This window comes from Somniosus microcephalus, chromosome 2 (assembly GCF_052327205.1).
Source record: "Somniosus microcephalus isolate GS21.2 chromosome 2, FLI_Smic_1.0, whole genome shotgun sequence".
Taxonomy (NCBI): domain Eukaryota; kingdom Metazoa; phylum Chordata; class Chondrichthyes; order Squaliformes; family Somniosidae; genus Somniosus; species Somniosus microcephalus.
Window position 1 is genome coordinate 30287731 of NC_140988.1, and position 16706 is coordinate 30304436.

A 16706-nucleotide genomic window follows, 5' to 3' on the forward strand; every position below is an offset into this window, starting at 1 on the left:
CCCTTAAATGAAGCAGCAGTGATGATGTCATCGGAGGCGAGCTTCCCACCTGAAAAGCTCTCCGGCTAGGGGTTCCCACACGTGGGGAATCAATTGGGCTATAAAATCAAAATTGCATCAATTTCCCACATCGTTCAGGATTCGTGTGGGAAACACGAAATGTGGGGAACACGACCCCAACCCGCCCCCGTAGCAAAATCCAGCCCTATGTTTATAAAAGGTTAATATTTGATAGTTACAGAAATGAGTCCAAATGTTAGTTAGTTATATAATTAGTCTATTCTACTGTTGTAAATATGTTTATATCTTATGTAATATCGAATGTATAGTACTCAGTTTATGTACAAAACATACTTTGTCTTTGTTTATAGTTTCACAAATTTGTTCAAGTAAAGCTTCAAAACAGCAAACGGCTTTAGAGGAATTATTTTGAATAAGTGTTTAACTTGCTGGATGACTAGATAGGAGCACGTCTAGCGTGGCCAGTACATCATATATCCACCTTTGCCCCATATCTCTTAATAACAATTTTGGTTCACAAAAATCTATCAATCTCAGATTTAAAATTAATAATTGATCTAGCATCAACTGCCGTTTGCAGAAGAGCGTTCCAAACTTCTACCACTCTGTGTGTAGAAGTGTTTCCTAACTTCACTCCTGAAAGGCCTGGCTCTGACTTTTAGGCTATGTCCCCTTAGTCCTAAACTACCCAACCAGCGGAAGTAGTTTCTCTCTATCTACCCCATCAGTTCCCCTTAATATCTTGAAAACTTCAATCAAATCAGCCCTTAACCTTCTAAATTCCAGGGAATACAACCCTAGTTTGTGTAATCTCTCCTCATAATTTAACCCTTGGAGTCCAGGTATCATTCTGGTAAATCTACACTGCATTCCTTCCAAGGCTAATATATCCTTCCTAAGGTATAGTGCCCAGAACTGAACACAGTACTCCAGGTGTGGTCTAACTCAGGCTTTGTATAGCTGTAGCATAACTTCTACCCCCTTGTATTCTAGTCCTCTAGATATAAAGGCCAGGATTCTATTGGCCTTTTTGATTATTTTCTGTACATGCCCATGACATTTTAACCATCTATGTACAGGAAACTCTTTTTTATCCGGCACCAACGGGACCGGCGTGGTGCCGGTTGATCAAAAAGTCCGGATTACAGAGAGGTATACTTACCAAGGTATGAGAGCCCCGTACACGGCCACAAGTGCAGGAGCCCCGGTTACACGGCACTTGTGCAGGAGTGCCGGTTACATGGCCACAGATCCAGGAATCCCTGTTGCACGGCCACAGGTGCAGGAACCCCGGTTACACGGCCACTAATATACAGTAAAACTTACCTGAACCTACTCCTGAATTTTGCCGGTTAAGAGAGGTTTCCGGATATTTAGGTGCCGGTTAAAAGAGAGTTTCCTGTACATGGACCCCACCATTTAGAAAGTACTCTGATCTGTCCTTTTAGGTCCAAATTGGATGACTTCACACTTTCCTATATTGAAATCCATTTGCCACAGTTTTGCCGTGTCATTTTATCTATTTATAATTTCATGCTTCCATCTACACTGCTTACAATGTCGCCTAGCTTTGTGTCATTGGCAAACTTGGATATGTGGCTCTCTATCCAATCATCTAAGCCGTTAATACGGTGAATAGTTGAGGCCCCAACACAGATCCCTGTGGGAAATCACTAGTCATATCCTGCCAATTAGTGTACCTGCCCATTATCCCTACTCTAAGTACAACAACTGCACGCTGTTCCGTGCGTTTCAATTGCAAGTCTCTGGGCAAGATACCGGTATAGCAAAGCCTCTGGAGGACCAGGGCAACTCGGACAGCAACTTCCTGACTTCCACGTTTAACTGCGCACGTGCGGGCACTGGAAATTGCTGTCAGATTTACACTTTAATAACGGTGAGCGCTGATAACCTCACTGTTATTTTACCGCAAAATCCAGGCCTATAAAATCTATTTGTTTATTCATCTTTTTCCTTATCTGCTGTAACATAGCAACAGTAATGTAGTAATGTTTGAGCAGAAGATCACTATTCTATTCAGCCTCCCCTTCCAAACCACCCATCAGTTTCCTTACCATGATTCTGAAATAGCCCAAACTAATTCCCTTTCCAAATAGGAATTTATCCAGTCCCTTTTAAAACCTGCCATGGCTTTCTGTTCCATCAGCCCCACTCGTAATGTGTTTTGTAATGTGTTCCATAATTCTATCACTATCTTCCTTTACAAAAAAACACATTTTTTTATTTCCTGTTAACACTCTTAACTGTAAACTGTATCCTCCAGATCTCAAATCCTGTGCCCAACAGAATAACTTTCCTGGATCCAATTTCTCCATATCCACAGAAATCCTAAAGGGCTTTATTAAGTTTCCCTCATCTTCCTGTTCTCCACACAGTAAAGTCCCAAGCTAAACATAACTAGTCCCTCTATGATCAAGAATCAGCCTCACAGCCCTCCTCTGAACTCCTGCCAATAATTCTGCATTGTTCCTGTAATGCAGACCAAAATGGAACAATGTACACCAGCTGCAGTCTCAGCAAGGGCAGATACACGTTCAATATCATCTCCCTGGACTTATAAATCACACCCTTAACTCTACAACCCAACATTTTATTTGTTTTCTTCACTGCCTGTGAACATTGAACCGATTGTTTTAACAACCCATCCATCAAAACCCCCAGATTTCTTAACTAACTGGAGCACATTGCCATTTATTATTCTCACTTCTCTCCAATCTCATGACTTTACACTTGTTTGTGTTGAACTCCATCACCCACCTCTCTGCGCATTGACTGATCCCGTCCATAACCCTTTGGACTGTTGGACATTGGTTAGCATCACTGGCCAGTACACCTAATTTAGTATCATTCACAAACTCAAAATACCTTTGATAATATTGTGCCCGCAAGTCATTTATAATTATTATACAAAACGATCAACATAAAAGTTATCATCCCCTCTGTGGACAACAACCTCTGTGGAATTCCACTGGTCACCCGTTTCTACTCTGACACCTCCCCACACACCACCATTCTGCCAGCCACATATCAATCTAGCTGAATACTCTGCTATCAATCCTATGTGCATGCACCTTGTAAATCAGTTTATGTGGGATGGTGTCAAATGCCTTTCTGAGATTGGCCAATTGCCAATCATCCACTAGATCTGTAGTCTTCCTTAAACAAATCTAATAAATTAGTCAGTCAGAGAAGACCTGCCAGGGATTGAGAACCAACCCAAGGGTCTCCACCCAACTCGGACAACTAATCATTTTTTTTAAATCAAACAATTTTTGTAACAATGGTACTTTCCCCTTCAAATGGTGGACTATTTAGCTATAAAAAGTACCCCCACTGGGATTTACTTCCCTTTTAATATTTAAGGACAGTACAAGATATTAAAGGGAATATTGGATACGTACCTCCTGTGCAAAGTATTTACCCATTACCTCTCAGGCAATCCATCAAAGATCTTTTACTTTGGGACTGTGTGTTTAGCTCACTATTGTTTCATCTCTGGGGCCTGAATTTAACCCAGCTCAGAATGATGGAATTATGTGGCTGTGGGGGACATCACAGGAGAGCCAGATCCAGTCCTCAGTCAATGTTCAACACACACATTCCCAGCAGGGCTCGCTGGACAGCAATCAGGGGCAGGTACCCTTGCTGATTTGCACATCCGAGTCAGGCACTGAGGCCCTGACTGAAATCAGCGTATAGAGGATCGAAGCTAGGGGGTTTCTTGGTCTCTTTGGCTCACTGCATTAGCCAGCTAAGTCATTAGACAGAAAGGCAGGAGATTTGTTAAAGACAAATTTGCAAGTAAAGTACTTTACACTGACGAAGATGCTTCTGTAAAAGTGTAAATGTTCTGTAAATGTTTGTTACATTCTAAAGCTATAGAATTAGTTTGATTTTACTACAACATATACAAGGCACTGAATTAATCAACTATATAATGTTCACAACACTATGGTATGAGACATGTGAATATCACTTCCTATGCTATGGCTACATGTGACTTTTAATCCTTCTAGTTAGCTCTTGCCCATCATTAAGTTCCTCAGGGCGTCTCAGCCACTAGGATATTCTTTAAGATCTGAGCATGTGGATGCACAATAAAAAGTAAAATGCCCAGGAGATTATTTCAAACCTGATGTGCATTTCAGGGCACATGTAACATGTATTTGTAATTTTACTTTATTATAAAGTCAAATAAAACAGTTGACGGATTACATCTTTATGCACCTCTATGCATTTATACACACTGGATAAAATATTTCTCAGAAGTGAATTTTACTCTTCTGAACACTATTCTGCTGCCATATAAGATTTACCTTGATCTCTCAGAAAGTCTACCTCAGGTGTTTCCATGTTCTTTGTTTAGGGTGCGTCTCAGAAAACCAAACTGTAGATTCCAGCCGAGGTCTGAAAAAATACCAGTTTTGAAAATAAAAAGAAAAGCAAGTTGCAAGTTTGCCAGACTTCTAAATATAAAAGTGTGTCCCACTGATTGCCTGCTACATCATTCTTGGTTAGTGTCACTTTCATAGAATCGTATTATCCAATTCCCTTTTGAAAGCTATGATTGAATCTGTTTCCACCACCCTATCAGGCAGTGAATTCCAAATCCTAACCACTCGTTGTGTAAAAAGTATTACCTCATGTCGCCTATGGTTCTTTTGCCAATCACCTTAAACCTGGTATCGACCCTGCAACCATTGGAAACACTTTCTTCTGAAGTCCAGCTTTTTACAAGCACCTACATTCATTCTCTAACCCGTATTCAGAACTGAATACTGGTGAGGGTGATGGTTCCCCTGGGGAGTACAGCCAGAGCCAAGTCCACGGCACCACGGGTGGCTCAGCTGTACAGGGGTGGGGGTGGAGAGGAGGATCGGGAAAGCAATAGTGATAGGGGATTCGATAGTTAGGGGAACAGACAGGCGTTTCTGCGGCCGTAGATGCGATTCCAGGATGGTAAGTTGCCTCCCTGGTTAAGAAACAATAGAGGTGCCATTATACTTCTAGGTGTATTCTATAGGCCACGAACTAGTGGGGAGGATATAGAGGAGCAAATTTGCAGGGAAATTACAGAGCGGTGCAAGAACTATAGAATAGTGATAATGGGGGACTTCAACTATCCTAATATAGACTGGGATAGTACTAGTGTAATGGGCAGAGAGGGGGATGAATTTCTGAAGTGTGTTCAGGAGAATTTTCTTGATCAGTATGTTTCCGACCCAATGAGGAAAGAGGCATTGCTGGATCCAGTTTTGGGGAATGAGGTGGGTCAAGTGGAGAAAATGTCAGTCGGGGAACATTTAGGGAACAGTGATCATACTATCATAAGGTTTAGATTAACTATGGAAAAGGACAGAGTAAAAATACTTAATTGGAGGAAGGCCAATTTCAGTGGGTTGAGAATGGATCTGGCCCGGGTAAACTGGAATCAAAGCTTGGCAGGTAAAACTGTAATCGAGCAATGGGTTGCCTTTAAAGAGGAGATGGTTAGGGTACTGTCGAGGTACATTCCCACGAGGGGGAAAGGTAGGGCAACCAAAGTCAGAGTTCCCTGGATGACAAAAGAGAGTAAGATGAAGCAGAAAAAGGGGGCATATGACTGGTGTCAGGTTGAGAATACAAGTGAGAACCGGGCTGAATATAGAAAGTTCAGAGGGGAAGTGAAAAAGGAAATAAGAGGGGCAAAGAGAGAGTATGAGAATAGATCGGCAGCTAACATAAAAGGGAATCCAAAAGTCTTCTAAAGACATATAAATAGTAAACAGGTAGTAAGAGGAGAGGTGGGGCCGATTAGAGACCAAAATGGAGTTCACCACTACTCTCTATTTCCTGTAACTTTCTCAATTCCGTATCCATGCTGCCACTGTCCCTTTTATTCCATTCTCAACCCACTGAAATTGGCCTTCCTCCAATTAAGTATTTTTACTCGGTCCTTTTCCATAGTTAGTTTTTGGACTGGAGGAAGGTACATAGTGGTGTTCCCCAGAGCTCGGTACCAGGACCACTGCTTTTCTTGATATATATTAATGACTTGGACTTGGGTGTACAGGGTACAATTTCAAAATGTGCAGATGACGCAAAACTTGGAAGTATAGTGAACAGTGAGGAGGATAGTGATAGACTTCAACAGGACATAGACAGGCTGGGGGAATGGGCGGACACGTGGCAGATAAAATTTAACCAGGGGACACAGATTTAAGGCGATTGGCAGAAGAACCAAAGGCGACATAAGGAAAAACTTTTTTACACAGCAAGTGGTTAGGATCTGGAATGCACTGCCTGAGAGGGCGGTGGAGGCAGATTCAATCGTGGCTTTCAAAAGGGCTTGTATACACCGCCGAACCGAAAAAAAAATCCAAACTTACCTGGTGTCACCGGAGCTTTGGATTCTTCCAGTCCTGGGCCTGCAGGCGTACGCCTGCGTAAAGGCCCACAGATCCCAGGTGCACATGCAGTTCGCAAGCATCCCTGGGATCATGTAGGCTAGGCCAACCAATCAAAAAGGGGGATTCCCATGATGCTTATGGGGATTCTATTTACATACAGAATCCCCACAAACATAATAGAAATCCACAAATAAATAAAATTTCCTACCACTTAAATAAAAAGAAATGATCACATGTTCAAAATTAATTAAAAGACCCTTTAATTAGGCATTTAAAATAAAAATGTAATTTTTTGAAAAATTTTAAAACGGGCCACAATTTACGTAAATTAATTTTAAATGTACGCATATGTTTAAATCATTAAAAAAAATTATTTTAACATTTATTTTAAACCTTACGCTGGTAAAAGGCTTTACGCCTGCATTTACCAAGCGTAAGGGTTTCGTGGGCATTCGCTGGGCAGTAGTTGGGCATGCACCAGTGAAAGTGATTTTGTGGCAGATGCAGTGGATCGGTCCAAGCAAAACTTGACACATCGCAAGGTCCGGGTTTTCGTGCATGCGGAAACCCGGAATTGAGGGGCCATTCTGAAGGTTTCCGACAGCATACGCTGTGTCCGCTGTCAGAAGCACTGTAAAATCTGGGCCAAAGTCTTTGATCACACCAGCCAGATCCAAGAGTTCACAACTCCCTCTAGTGGAAGTGACTGCAAAACTGCAATGTAATCAAAGGCTCCGGATAAGTCAAAGCAGAAGAGAAGCTCTAGTGGTTTATGACTATCATCTGATTCCAGAGGTGATTACACCCTTACATTTAGACTCTGCTGCGTTTGTAATATAGCAAAGATTTTTGATTTTATCATTAAATTTGTAAGTTTTAACATTGCCATTTTGCAGTGCTTTATGTCAACTAGAACAGGTGCAGAACACTCTACGCGGGCAGGAGGTGAACAGCCAGACGATGTGGTCCATGTTGGAACCAATGACATTGGATAGAAGAGGAAAGGTCCTATAGAGAGAGAGTTTCAGGAGCTAGAGGGGAGACTAAAGAGCAGGACCTCAAAGGTGGTAATCTCTCAATTACTCCCAGTGCCACATGCTAGCAGCTTAATGTGTGGCTGAAGAAATGGTGCAGGAAGGAGGGCTTCAGATTCCTGGGGCATGGGGACCAGTTCTGGGGCAGGAGGGACCTGTAGAAAATGGATGGGTTGCACCTGAACAAGGCTGGGACCAATATCCTTGCAGGGAGGTTAACTAGTGCTGTGGGGGGGGGGGGGGGGGGGTTTCAACTAATTTGGCAGAGGGAAGGGAACCAGGTTGAAGCATCGGAGAGGAGAAGCAAGGTGCATAGAGAGCTGGGAAAGATGAACAGCATTAGATTAAAGATAGTCCAGAAAAAGGTGGGATCAGACAAGGAAGAAATGCAAAGCAGATTAAGGCAGGTTTGGAGTGCATTTGTGGAAATGCACAGAGCATGACAAGGAAGGTTGGTGAGCTGCAGGCACTAGTTGCCACATGGGGTTATGATCTTGTGACGATAATGGAAACATGACTTAAACAGGGGAAGGAATGGGAACTTAATATTCCTGGCTACAATGTATTCAGGAGAAATGGAGAAGGACAAAAAGGGGGGACAATAGCAGTAGTGATCAAAGATACTGTTACAGCCCTGGAAAGGGATGATGTGCTTCTGGGTTAAAAGACAGAATCAATTTATTTAGAGATAAGGAGACGAGGAGCTGTTACACTGTTAACAGCGATATTACCATGGAAAAACCCAAGTTTTTGTCAGTTTCCCTGATTGCCGGCTATTTGGGGGGGGGGGGGGGTGCGGCGGGAAGGGGAGGTCCACAGCACAGCCAGTGTCGGAGCAGTGAATGACTGACCGCAACTTCAGGATTTCCGCGTTTAGATGTGCATGTGCTAAATCCTGAAGTTGCAGTCAGTTTCAGGGTAATGCCAGCGAACGCTGACAGCTCGCCGTCATTACCCATCAGGTTTAGAGCAGTTATGGAAAGAGACAAGGAACAATCAATGGTAAGGATACTCAACTGGAAGAGGGCTTATTTCAGTGAATGGAAATGGAATTTGGCCCAGGTGAATTGAAAACAAAGATTGGCAGATAAAACTGTAAATGATTAATAGGGGGCCTTCAAAGAGGAGACAGTTTGGATACAGACTTGACACATTCCTATGAGGGGGAGGGGGGAGGGGAAGGAAGAGTATCCAAAGCTAGAGCTTCCTGGATGACTAAAGAAATTAAGATTACAATGAAACAGAAAAAGGAGGCCTATGATTAATGTCAGGTTCCTAATACAGTAGAGAATCAAGAATACCGAAAGTGCAGAGGAGAACTGAAATAGGAAATAAGAGGAGAAAAGAGAGTGTATATGAGAAAAGATTAGCACGTAACGCAAAAGGGAACACTGAAGTATTTTGTAAACATATAAAGAGTAAAAGGAATAGTGGGGCCAATTAAGAACCAAAAAGGAATTATTTTTGTGGAGGCAGAGGGCATACTGAGGTACTAATTGAGTTCTTTGGCAGCATTCTCCTCTTCTGTGAAGACAGATGCAATGTCACAGTAAAGGAGGAGGGTGTAGAGAAATTGGATGAGATAAAGAGAAGGTACTTAAAAGGTTGGCAGTGCTCAGAGTAGAAAAGTCACCCGGTCCAGATGGGATGCTTCCTAGGTTGGTGAGGGAAGTAAGGGTGGAAATAGCGGCGGCTCTGGCCACAATCTTCCAATCCGCCTTCAATATGGGAATGGTGTCAGAGGACTGGAAGGTTGCAAATGTTACACCCTTGTTCAAAACAAAAGGGTAAGGATAAACCCAGTAATTTTAGGCCAGTCAGCCTAATGTCAGTGGTGGGAAGCTTTTAGAGATCATAATCCAGGACAAAATTAATTGTCACTTGGAAGAACATGGGTTAATGAATGACAGCCAGCACAGATTTATTAAAGGCAAATCGAGTCTGACAAATTGATCGAGTTCGTCAATGAAATAACGGGGAGTGTTAATAAAGGTAGTGCAGTTGATGTTGTGTATACGGACTTTCAAAAGGCGTTTGAGAATAGACTTTTTAGCAAATTTGAAGCCCATGCATTAATGGGACAGTGGCAGCGTGGATACGAAATTAGTTAAGAGACAGAAAGCAGAGAGTAGTGGTGAACGGTTATTTATCAGACTCGAGTGAAATATATAGTGGTGTTCCCCAGGGGTCGGTATTAGGACCAAAGCTCTTCAGCAAACAAAGTAGGACAAAGACAGACTGGGGAAATGGACAGATGAAATTTAATGGAAAGAAGGGTGAAGTGAGTCATTTTGGAAGGAAGAATGAGGAGAGGCGATATAAACTATATGATACATTTTAAAGGGGTGCAGAATAGAGACACCTGGAGGTTCACATACACAAATCTTTGAAGGCGACAGGACAAGTTGATAAATCAGGGAAACTGACATAAACGTTGGCTCTTCCACAGGAATACCACTGTTAAATTCCCCACTAATAGTTAGACCCAACTGGGGGTTTAACAGCGTATTGACTGGTAAACAAAGGTTATGGCCCTGAAAAACTAATTTAAATTTTGTGCAGTGTCAAATTTATCCATTTTAATTAAAAAAATTAAATTTTTACGGAACTAAAAAAAATGTAAAATGTTTTTAAAAGTTTGTTCATCTTTATCCAGGTTTGCCTTTTCCCCATGCAAGAGCCCCAATCTTAGTTTTGCTCTTGCTAACATTTTTTTTAAAAGTTAGAATTTTAGGAGTTTACCCACTTTCTTGTTCGCCAGCAGCTCGCGCTATGGGATTCCCACTATACTACGTTGATTTCAACTACGTGTCGGAAAACCCGAAATTCTCAACACAGAGATAACGAGATCTTTGTGCGAAGCTTACTTCGGGGCCAGCGGCGAACGCCTTTGATTCGCCACTGACCGCAAATTCCAGGCCAATGCTGTTAAATAAGCACACGGGATCTTTGGCTTTATCTTTTGGCCTCGAATTCTGCCCTCGAGGATCCCTGATGATAATCGCTCAATCTTTGGTGGCCGTGCCTTCTGTTGCCTAGGCCCGAAGCTCTGGAATTCCCTGCCTAAACCTCTCCGCCTCTCTACCTCTCTTTCCTCCTTTAAAACGCTCCTTAAAACCTACCTCTTTGACCAAGCGTTTGGTCACCTGCCCTAATTTCTCCTTATGTGGATCGGTGTCAAATTTTTTGTCTTAAAATACTCCTGTGCAGCATCTTGGGACGTTTTACTGTGTTAAAGGCGTTATATAAATACAAGCTGTTGTTGTTGTTATAAATAGAGGCCTAGAGTACAAAAGCAAGGAAGTTATGGTGAGCCTTTATAAATAATTGGTTAGGCCTCAGCTGGAGTATTGTGTCCAATTCTGGGCACCACACTTAGGGAAGGATGTCAAGGCCTTGGAGAGGGTGCAGAGATTTACTAGAATGGCACCAGGGATGAGGGACTTCAGTTATGTGGCGAGACTGGAGAAGCTGGGATTGTTCGCCTTAAAGCAGAGAAGGTTAAGAGGAGATTTAATACAGGTGTTTAAAATTATGGAGGGTTTTGATAGAGTAGATAGGGAGAAACTGTTTCCACTGGCAGGAGGGTCAGAAATGTGAGGACACAGATTTAAGATAATTGCCAAAAGAATCAGAAGGGAGATGAGGAGAATTTTTTTTTTTTTTTTTATAAAACGCAGCAATTTATGATCTGGAATGCACTGCCTGAAAGGGTGGTGGAAGCAGATTCAATAGTAACTTTCAAAAGGGAATTGGATATTTACTCCAAGGAAAGCAGGGCTATGGGGAAGAGCAGGGGAGTGGGACTAATTAGATAGCTCTTTTAAAAAGCTGGCACAGGCACAATAGCCCGAATGGCCACCTTCTGTGCTGTAAGATTCTTTGATTCTCTCTTTCCCCATACTTTTCCTGTGCCCCTTCCACCAAAAAATAACAGACCAACTTATTCTCATCCTTATGTCTGCTGAAACTGCTCAGCAATTTACCTTGAGCAGTCTGCCCCTTGTCCTTAATACTTAAATCCTCCCCCCTCCAATTTTCACTTTAAATTGCCACTGCACTGAGAAGCGTATTATTAGCTACAGAGTTGTATGTCCCAGTTTGCGGATGACACTAAATTAGGAGGGACGGTAAGTAGTGCAGATGGGAAGCAGGAAGTTGCAAAGAGACACCAACAGATTAAACAAGTAGACAAAACTATGGTAAATGGCGTTTAATGTGGGCAGGTGTGAGGTCATCCACTTTGGACCCAAGAAAGATAAATCTGAGTATTTTCTAAATAGTAAGAAACTAGGAACTGTAAAACAGCAGAGAGATTTGGGAATCCAAGTACACAAATCATTTATAGCTAGTAGACAGGTACAAAAAGCAATCAAAAAGGTTAATAGAATGTTGGCCTTTATCTCAAGGGGACTGGATTACAGAGAGGAGGAAGTTATGCTTCAGTTACAAGAGCCTTAGTCTAACCCCATCAGGAGCACTGCGGTTCGTTTTGGGCACCGCGCCTCAGGAAGGATACATTGGCCTTGGAGAAGGTGCAGCGCAGATTCACCAGAGTGGTACAAGGGCTTAAGAGGGTTAAATTGTATGGACAGGTTGCATAAACTTGGCTTGTATTTCCTTGAGTTTAGAAGGTTGAGGGGTAATCTAAATCGAATGATAGCAAAATACTGCGGATGCTGGAAATCCGAAATAACAACAGAAAATGCTGGAAAAACTCAGCAGGCCAGGCAACATCCGTGGAGAGAGAAATAGAGTCAACGTTTCGGGTCAAACCCTTTGTCAAGGCTGAAGAAGCACAGGAAATGAAATAGATTAAAAGGCCAGTGGGGGCTGGGAGAGAACGAAAGAGGAGTGAAGAGACATTAAGAGGTATTCAAAACGAGACGAGATGGTGATGGGACTAGTGGAGACAAAAGACGGCTCTAGATTAGGTGTGAAATGTACTGGCAGAATGAGAGACAGCTGCCATGTGGGAGAGAGAAAAAAAAAGAGGGTGGGGGGAAAGGGCCAAAACAAAGGTGGGGATAAAAAATAAGTAAAAATGTAATGGGGGCTGAGGCTATGATCTGAAATTGTTGAACTCGATATCGAGTCCGGAAGGCTGTAAAGTGCCTAATTGGAAGATGAGGTGCCTAATCGGGTAACCTAATCAATGTGCTCAAAATGTTAAAAGGATTTGATAGCGTAGATACAGAGAAACTATTTCCTCTGGTGGGGGAAATCGTCTTAAAATTACAGCCAGGCCATTTAGGAGGAAATTAATTCAGCACTTTTTCATACAAAATGGGAGTAAAAATTTGGAATTCTCTCCCCCACAAAAGTTTGTGGATGCTGGGACAATTGGAGTGTTCAAGACTAAGATTGATAGCTTTTTGTTAGCTAAGGGATTCAAGGGATATGGAGCTAATTCAGGTACTGAGTTGAGGTACAGATCAGCCATGATCTAATTGAATAGCAGAGCAGGCTCGAGGGGCAGAATGGCCTACTCCTGTTCCTATGTTCCTAAGATGGTTTTACCTTTCATACAAAGAGTACACTGGACAACATAACATTTTAGCAGGTTGTTTCCATCCCACATGTAAAATTCATAGAATCATACAGCACAGGAGGCCATTCGACCCATTGTGTCTGTGCTGGCTCTTTGACGAGCTATCCAATTAGTCCCACTCCCCTGCCCTTTCCCCACAGCCCTGCAAATTTCTCAAAAGTTCCCTTTTGAAAATTATGATTGACTCTGCTTCCACCACCCTTTCAGGCAGTGCATTCCAGATCATAACACGTTGCATACATTTTATTTTGTTTTAGATCGCTGATCATAACACATATTCTAAGAACTGTAATAGTTGTTTATAAAAACTTGTACAACGGCTCTTAACGCCCCTCTAAAGTTTTGAACACAATTGCTAAGTTATGTCCTGATTTTGTACGCTCGAGAGTCAATCGCCTGATTACACTGCAGCAATATCGCTACAACAGCTTCTGATGCATTCAATCTATAGCTCAGACATTTTGAATTAACATAACAGATTACCAAACAACCTTAAAACCCAGCTTTGCACCATGATGGAGTCACACACCACAAGTCCAAGCCATGCGAGGTGAGGGTCTGACAGCACTAGGAACCAGATTGAGACCTGACTCTGGAGTTTTGTTACTGTTTTCATGTCAATGTGCAGGTGAAACCATTTAACATCAATGCAGAAGGGAAGTATAGCTACACCTCAAGCCCCCTGACTTTCTGCAACCTTAAGCCTTATAGAACCAGAAGTTTACATGGCTGTCCAATTTGAAAAGTAATTAACGATTGTAGATATAATAAATAAACATATTTTAAATGCGAGAATCCCTTTCAGGTCATTACTGTAGCTAGTCATTCTCATTCATCCATTATTACTGAAAGTCATCAGATTCCATAAAATGTTAACCACCAATTGCACTATGTAGTACTTAGCAATTTTCATAATACTGTCTTATTAGGTGTTAGCCGTGGCTCAGTCAGTAGCATTATCCCCTCTGTCTCAGAAACATAGAAGATAGGAGCAGGAGTAGGCCATTCGGCCCCTCGAGCCTACTCCGCCATTCAATGCGATCATGACTGATCATCCAAATTCAGTACCCTGTCCCTGCTTTCTCCCCATACCCCTTGATCCCTTTAGCCTTAAGAAATATATCCAACTCCTTCTTGAATATATTTAATGAATTGGCCTCCACCGCCTTCTGTGGTAGAGAGTTCCACAGGTTCACCACTCTCTGGTGAAGAAATTCTTCCTCATTTCTGTCCTAAATGGCCTACCCTTTATCCTTAGACTGTGTCCCCTGGTTCTGGACTCCCCGACCATCGGGAACATCCTTCCTGCATCTAGTCCGTCCAGTCCTGTCAGAATTTTATAAGTTTCAATGAGATCACCTCTCATTCTTCTAAACTCTAGAAAGTACAAGCCCAATCGACCCAATCTCTCCTCATACGTCATTCCTGCCATCCCAGGTATCAGCCTGGTGAATCTTCGCTGAACTCCTTCCATGGCAAGAACATCCTTCCTCAGATAAGGTGACCAAAACTGCACACAATACACAAGGTGTGGTCTCACCAAGGCCCTGTATAACTGCAGCAAGACATCCTTGTTCCTGTACTCAAACCATCTCGCTACGAAGGCCAACATACCATTTGCCTTCTTAACCGCCTGCTGCACCTGCATGCTTACCTTCAGCGACTGGTGCACAAGGACACCCAGGTCTCGTTGCACTTCCCCTTCTCCCAATCTATTGCCATTTAGATAACAATCTGCCTTCCTGTTTTTGCCACCAAAGTGGACAACCTTACATTTATCCATGTTATATTGCATCTGCCATGTTTCTGCCCAATCACCCAACATGTCCAAATCATCCTGGAGTTTCTCGACATCCTCCTCACAGCACACTCGCCCACCCAGCTTTATGTCATCTGCAAATTTGGAGATATTACATCTAGTTCCCTTGTCTAGATCATTAATACATATTGTGAATAGCTGGGATCCAAGGACCGATCCCTGCGGTACCTTACTAGTCACTGCCTGCCACTCGGAAAAGGGCCCGTTTATTCCAACTCTTTGCTTCCAGTCTGCCGACCAGTTCTCTATCCAAGTCAATACCTTGCCCCCAATCCCATGTGCCTTAACTTTACACGTTAATCTCTTATGTGGGACCTTATCGAAAGCCTTCTGAAAGTCCAAATACACCACATCCACTGGTTCTCCCTTATCTATTTTACTAGTTACATCCTCAAAAAATTCCAGTAGATTAGTCAAGCACGATTTACCTTTTGTAAATCCATGTTGACTTTGTTCGATCCGGTCACTGTTTTCCAAGTGCTCTGCTATTACATCTTTTATAATGGACTCTAGCATTTTCCCCACTACCGATGTCAGGCTTACCGGTCTGTAATTCCCTGTTTTCTCTCTACCACCTTTTTTGAATAGTGAGGTAACATTAGCTACCCTCCAATCCATGGGTACTGTTCCAGATTCCATCGAATGTTGGAAGATGATCAGCAATGCATCTACAGCAATGCATCTACTATTTCTAAGGCCACTTCCTTAAGTACCCTAGGATGTAGATTATCAGGCCCTGGGGATTTATCGGCCTTCAATCCCATCAATTTCCCTAACACCATTTCCCTACAAATACTGATTTATTTCAGTTCCTCCCTTTCATCAGACCCTATGTTCCCTGGCATCTCTGGGAGGTTATTTGTGTCCTCCTTTGTGAAGACAGAACCAAAATATGTATTTAGTTGGTCTGCCATTTCTTTGTTCCCCATTATAAATTCCCCTGATTCTGACTGCAAGGGACCTACGCTTGACTTCACCAATCTTTTTCTCTTTACATATCTATAAAAGCTTTTACAGTCAGTTTTTATGTTCCCGCAAGCTTACTCTCATATTCTATTTTCTCCTTCTTAATTAATCCCTTTGTCCTCCTTTGTTGAATCCTAAATTGCTCCCAATCCTCAGGATTATTGCTTTTTCTGGCCAATTTATATGTCCTCTCCTTGGATCTTATGCTATCCCTAATTTCCCTTGTTAGCCACGGTTGAGTCACCTTTTTTGTTTTATTTTTGTGCCAAACTGGGATGAACATTTTCTGTAGTTCATCCATGCGGTCTTTGAATGTTTGCCATTGCCTATCCACCGTCAACCCTTTGAGTGACATTCCCCAATCAATCCTACCCAACTCGTGCCTCAGACCATCGTAATTTCTTTTATTTAAATTTAGGACCCTAGTCTCTGAGTCAACTACTTCATTCTCCATCTTAATGAAGAATTCGATCATATTATGATCGCTCCGACCCAAGGGGCCTCGTACAACAAGATTGCTAATTAATCCTTTCTCGTTACGTAATACCCAATCTAAGATGGCCTGATCTCTGGTTGGTTCCTCGACATATTGGTCCAGGAAACCATCCCGTAAACACTCCAGGAATTCCTCCTCCACAGTATTGTTACTAATTTGGTTAGCCCAATCTATATGTAGATTAAAGTCACCCATGATGACTGCTGTGCCCTTATTGCACGCTTCTTTGATTTCCCTTTTAATGCCATCCCCAACCTCAGCTTACTGTTTGGAGGTCTATATACCACCCCCACTAACGTTTTCTGCCCCTTGGTATTTCTCAATTCTACCCATACAGATTCCACATCATCAGAGCTAATATCCTTCCTTACAATTGTGTTAATCCCTTCTTTAACCAGTAATGCTACCC

The 16706-nt window shown here is 42.4% G+C and overlaps 1 protein-coding gene across 9 annotated transcripts in view; it reads right to left on the reverse strand.

Moving 5' to 3' along the window:
* The window catches only part of sclt1 (sodium channel and clathrin linker 1), a 126636-nt gene that overhangs the window by 105894 nt on the left and 4036 nt on the right, over nucleotides 1–16706 (reverse strand). For 7 of the 9 annotated variants that reach the window (XM_086008448.1, XM_086008431.1, XM_086008383.1 and 4 more), the window contains exon 2: nucleotides 4359–4449. In XM_086008448.1, coding sequence (XP_085864574.1) covers nucleotides 4359–4395 — 37 coding nt within the window. In that variant the 5' untranslated portion in view covers nucleotides 4396–4449. Of the gene's footprint in view, nucleotides 1–4358; nucleotides 4661–6410; nucleotides 6504–16706 lie in introns of those variants that run through there. The other 2 variants (XM_086008402.1, XM_086008441.1) reach the window with 2 other exon arrangements.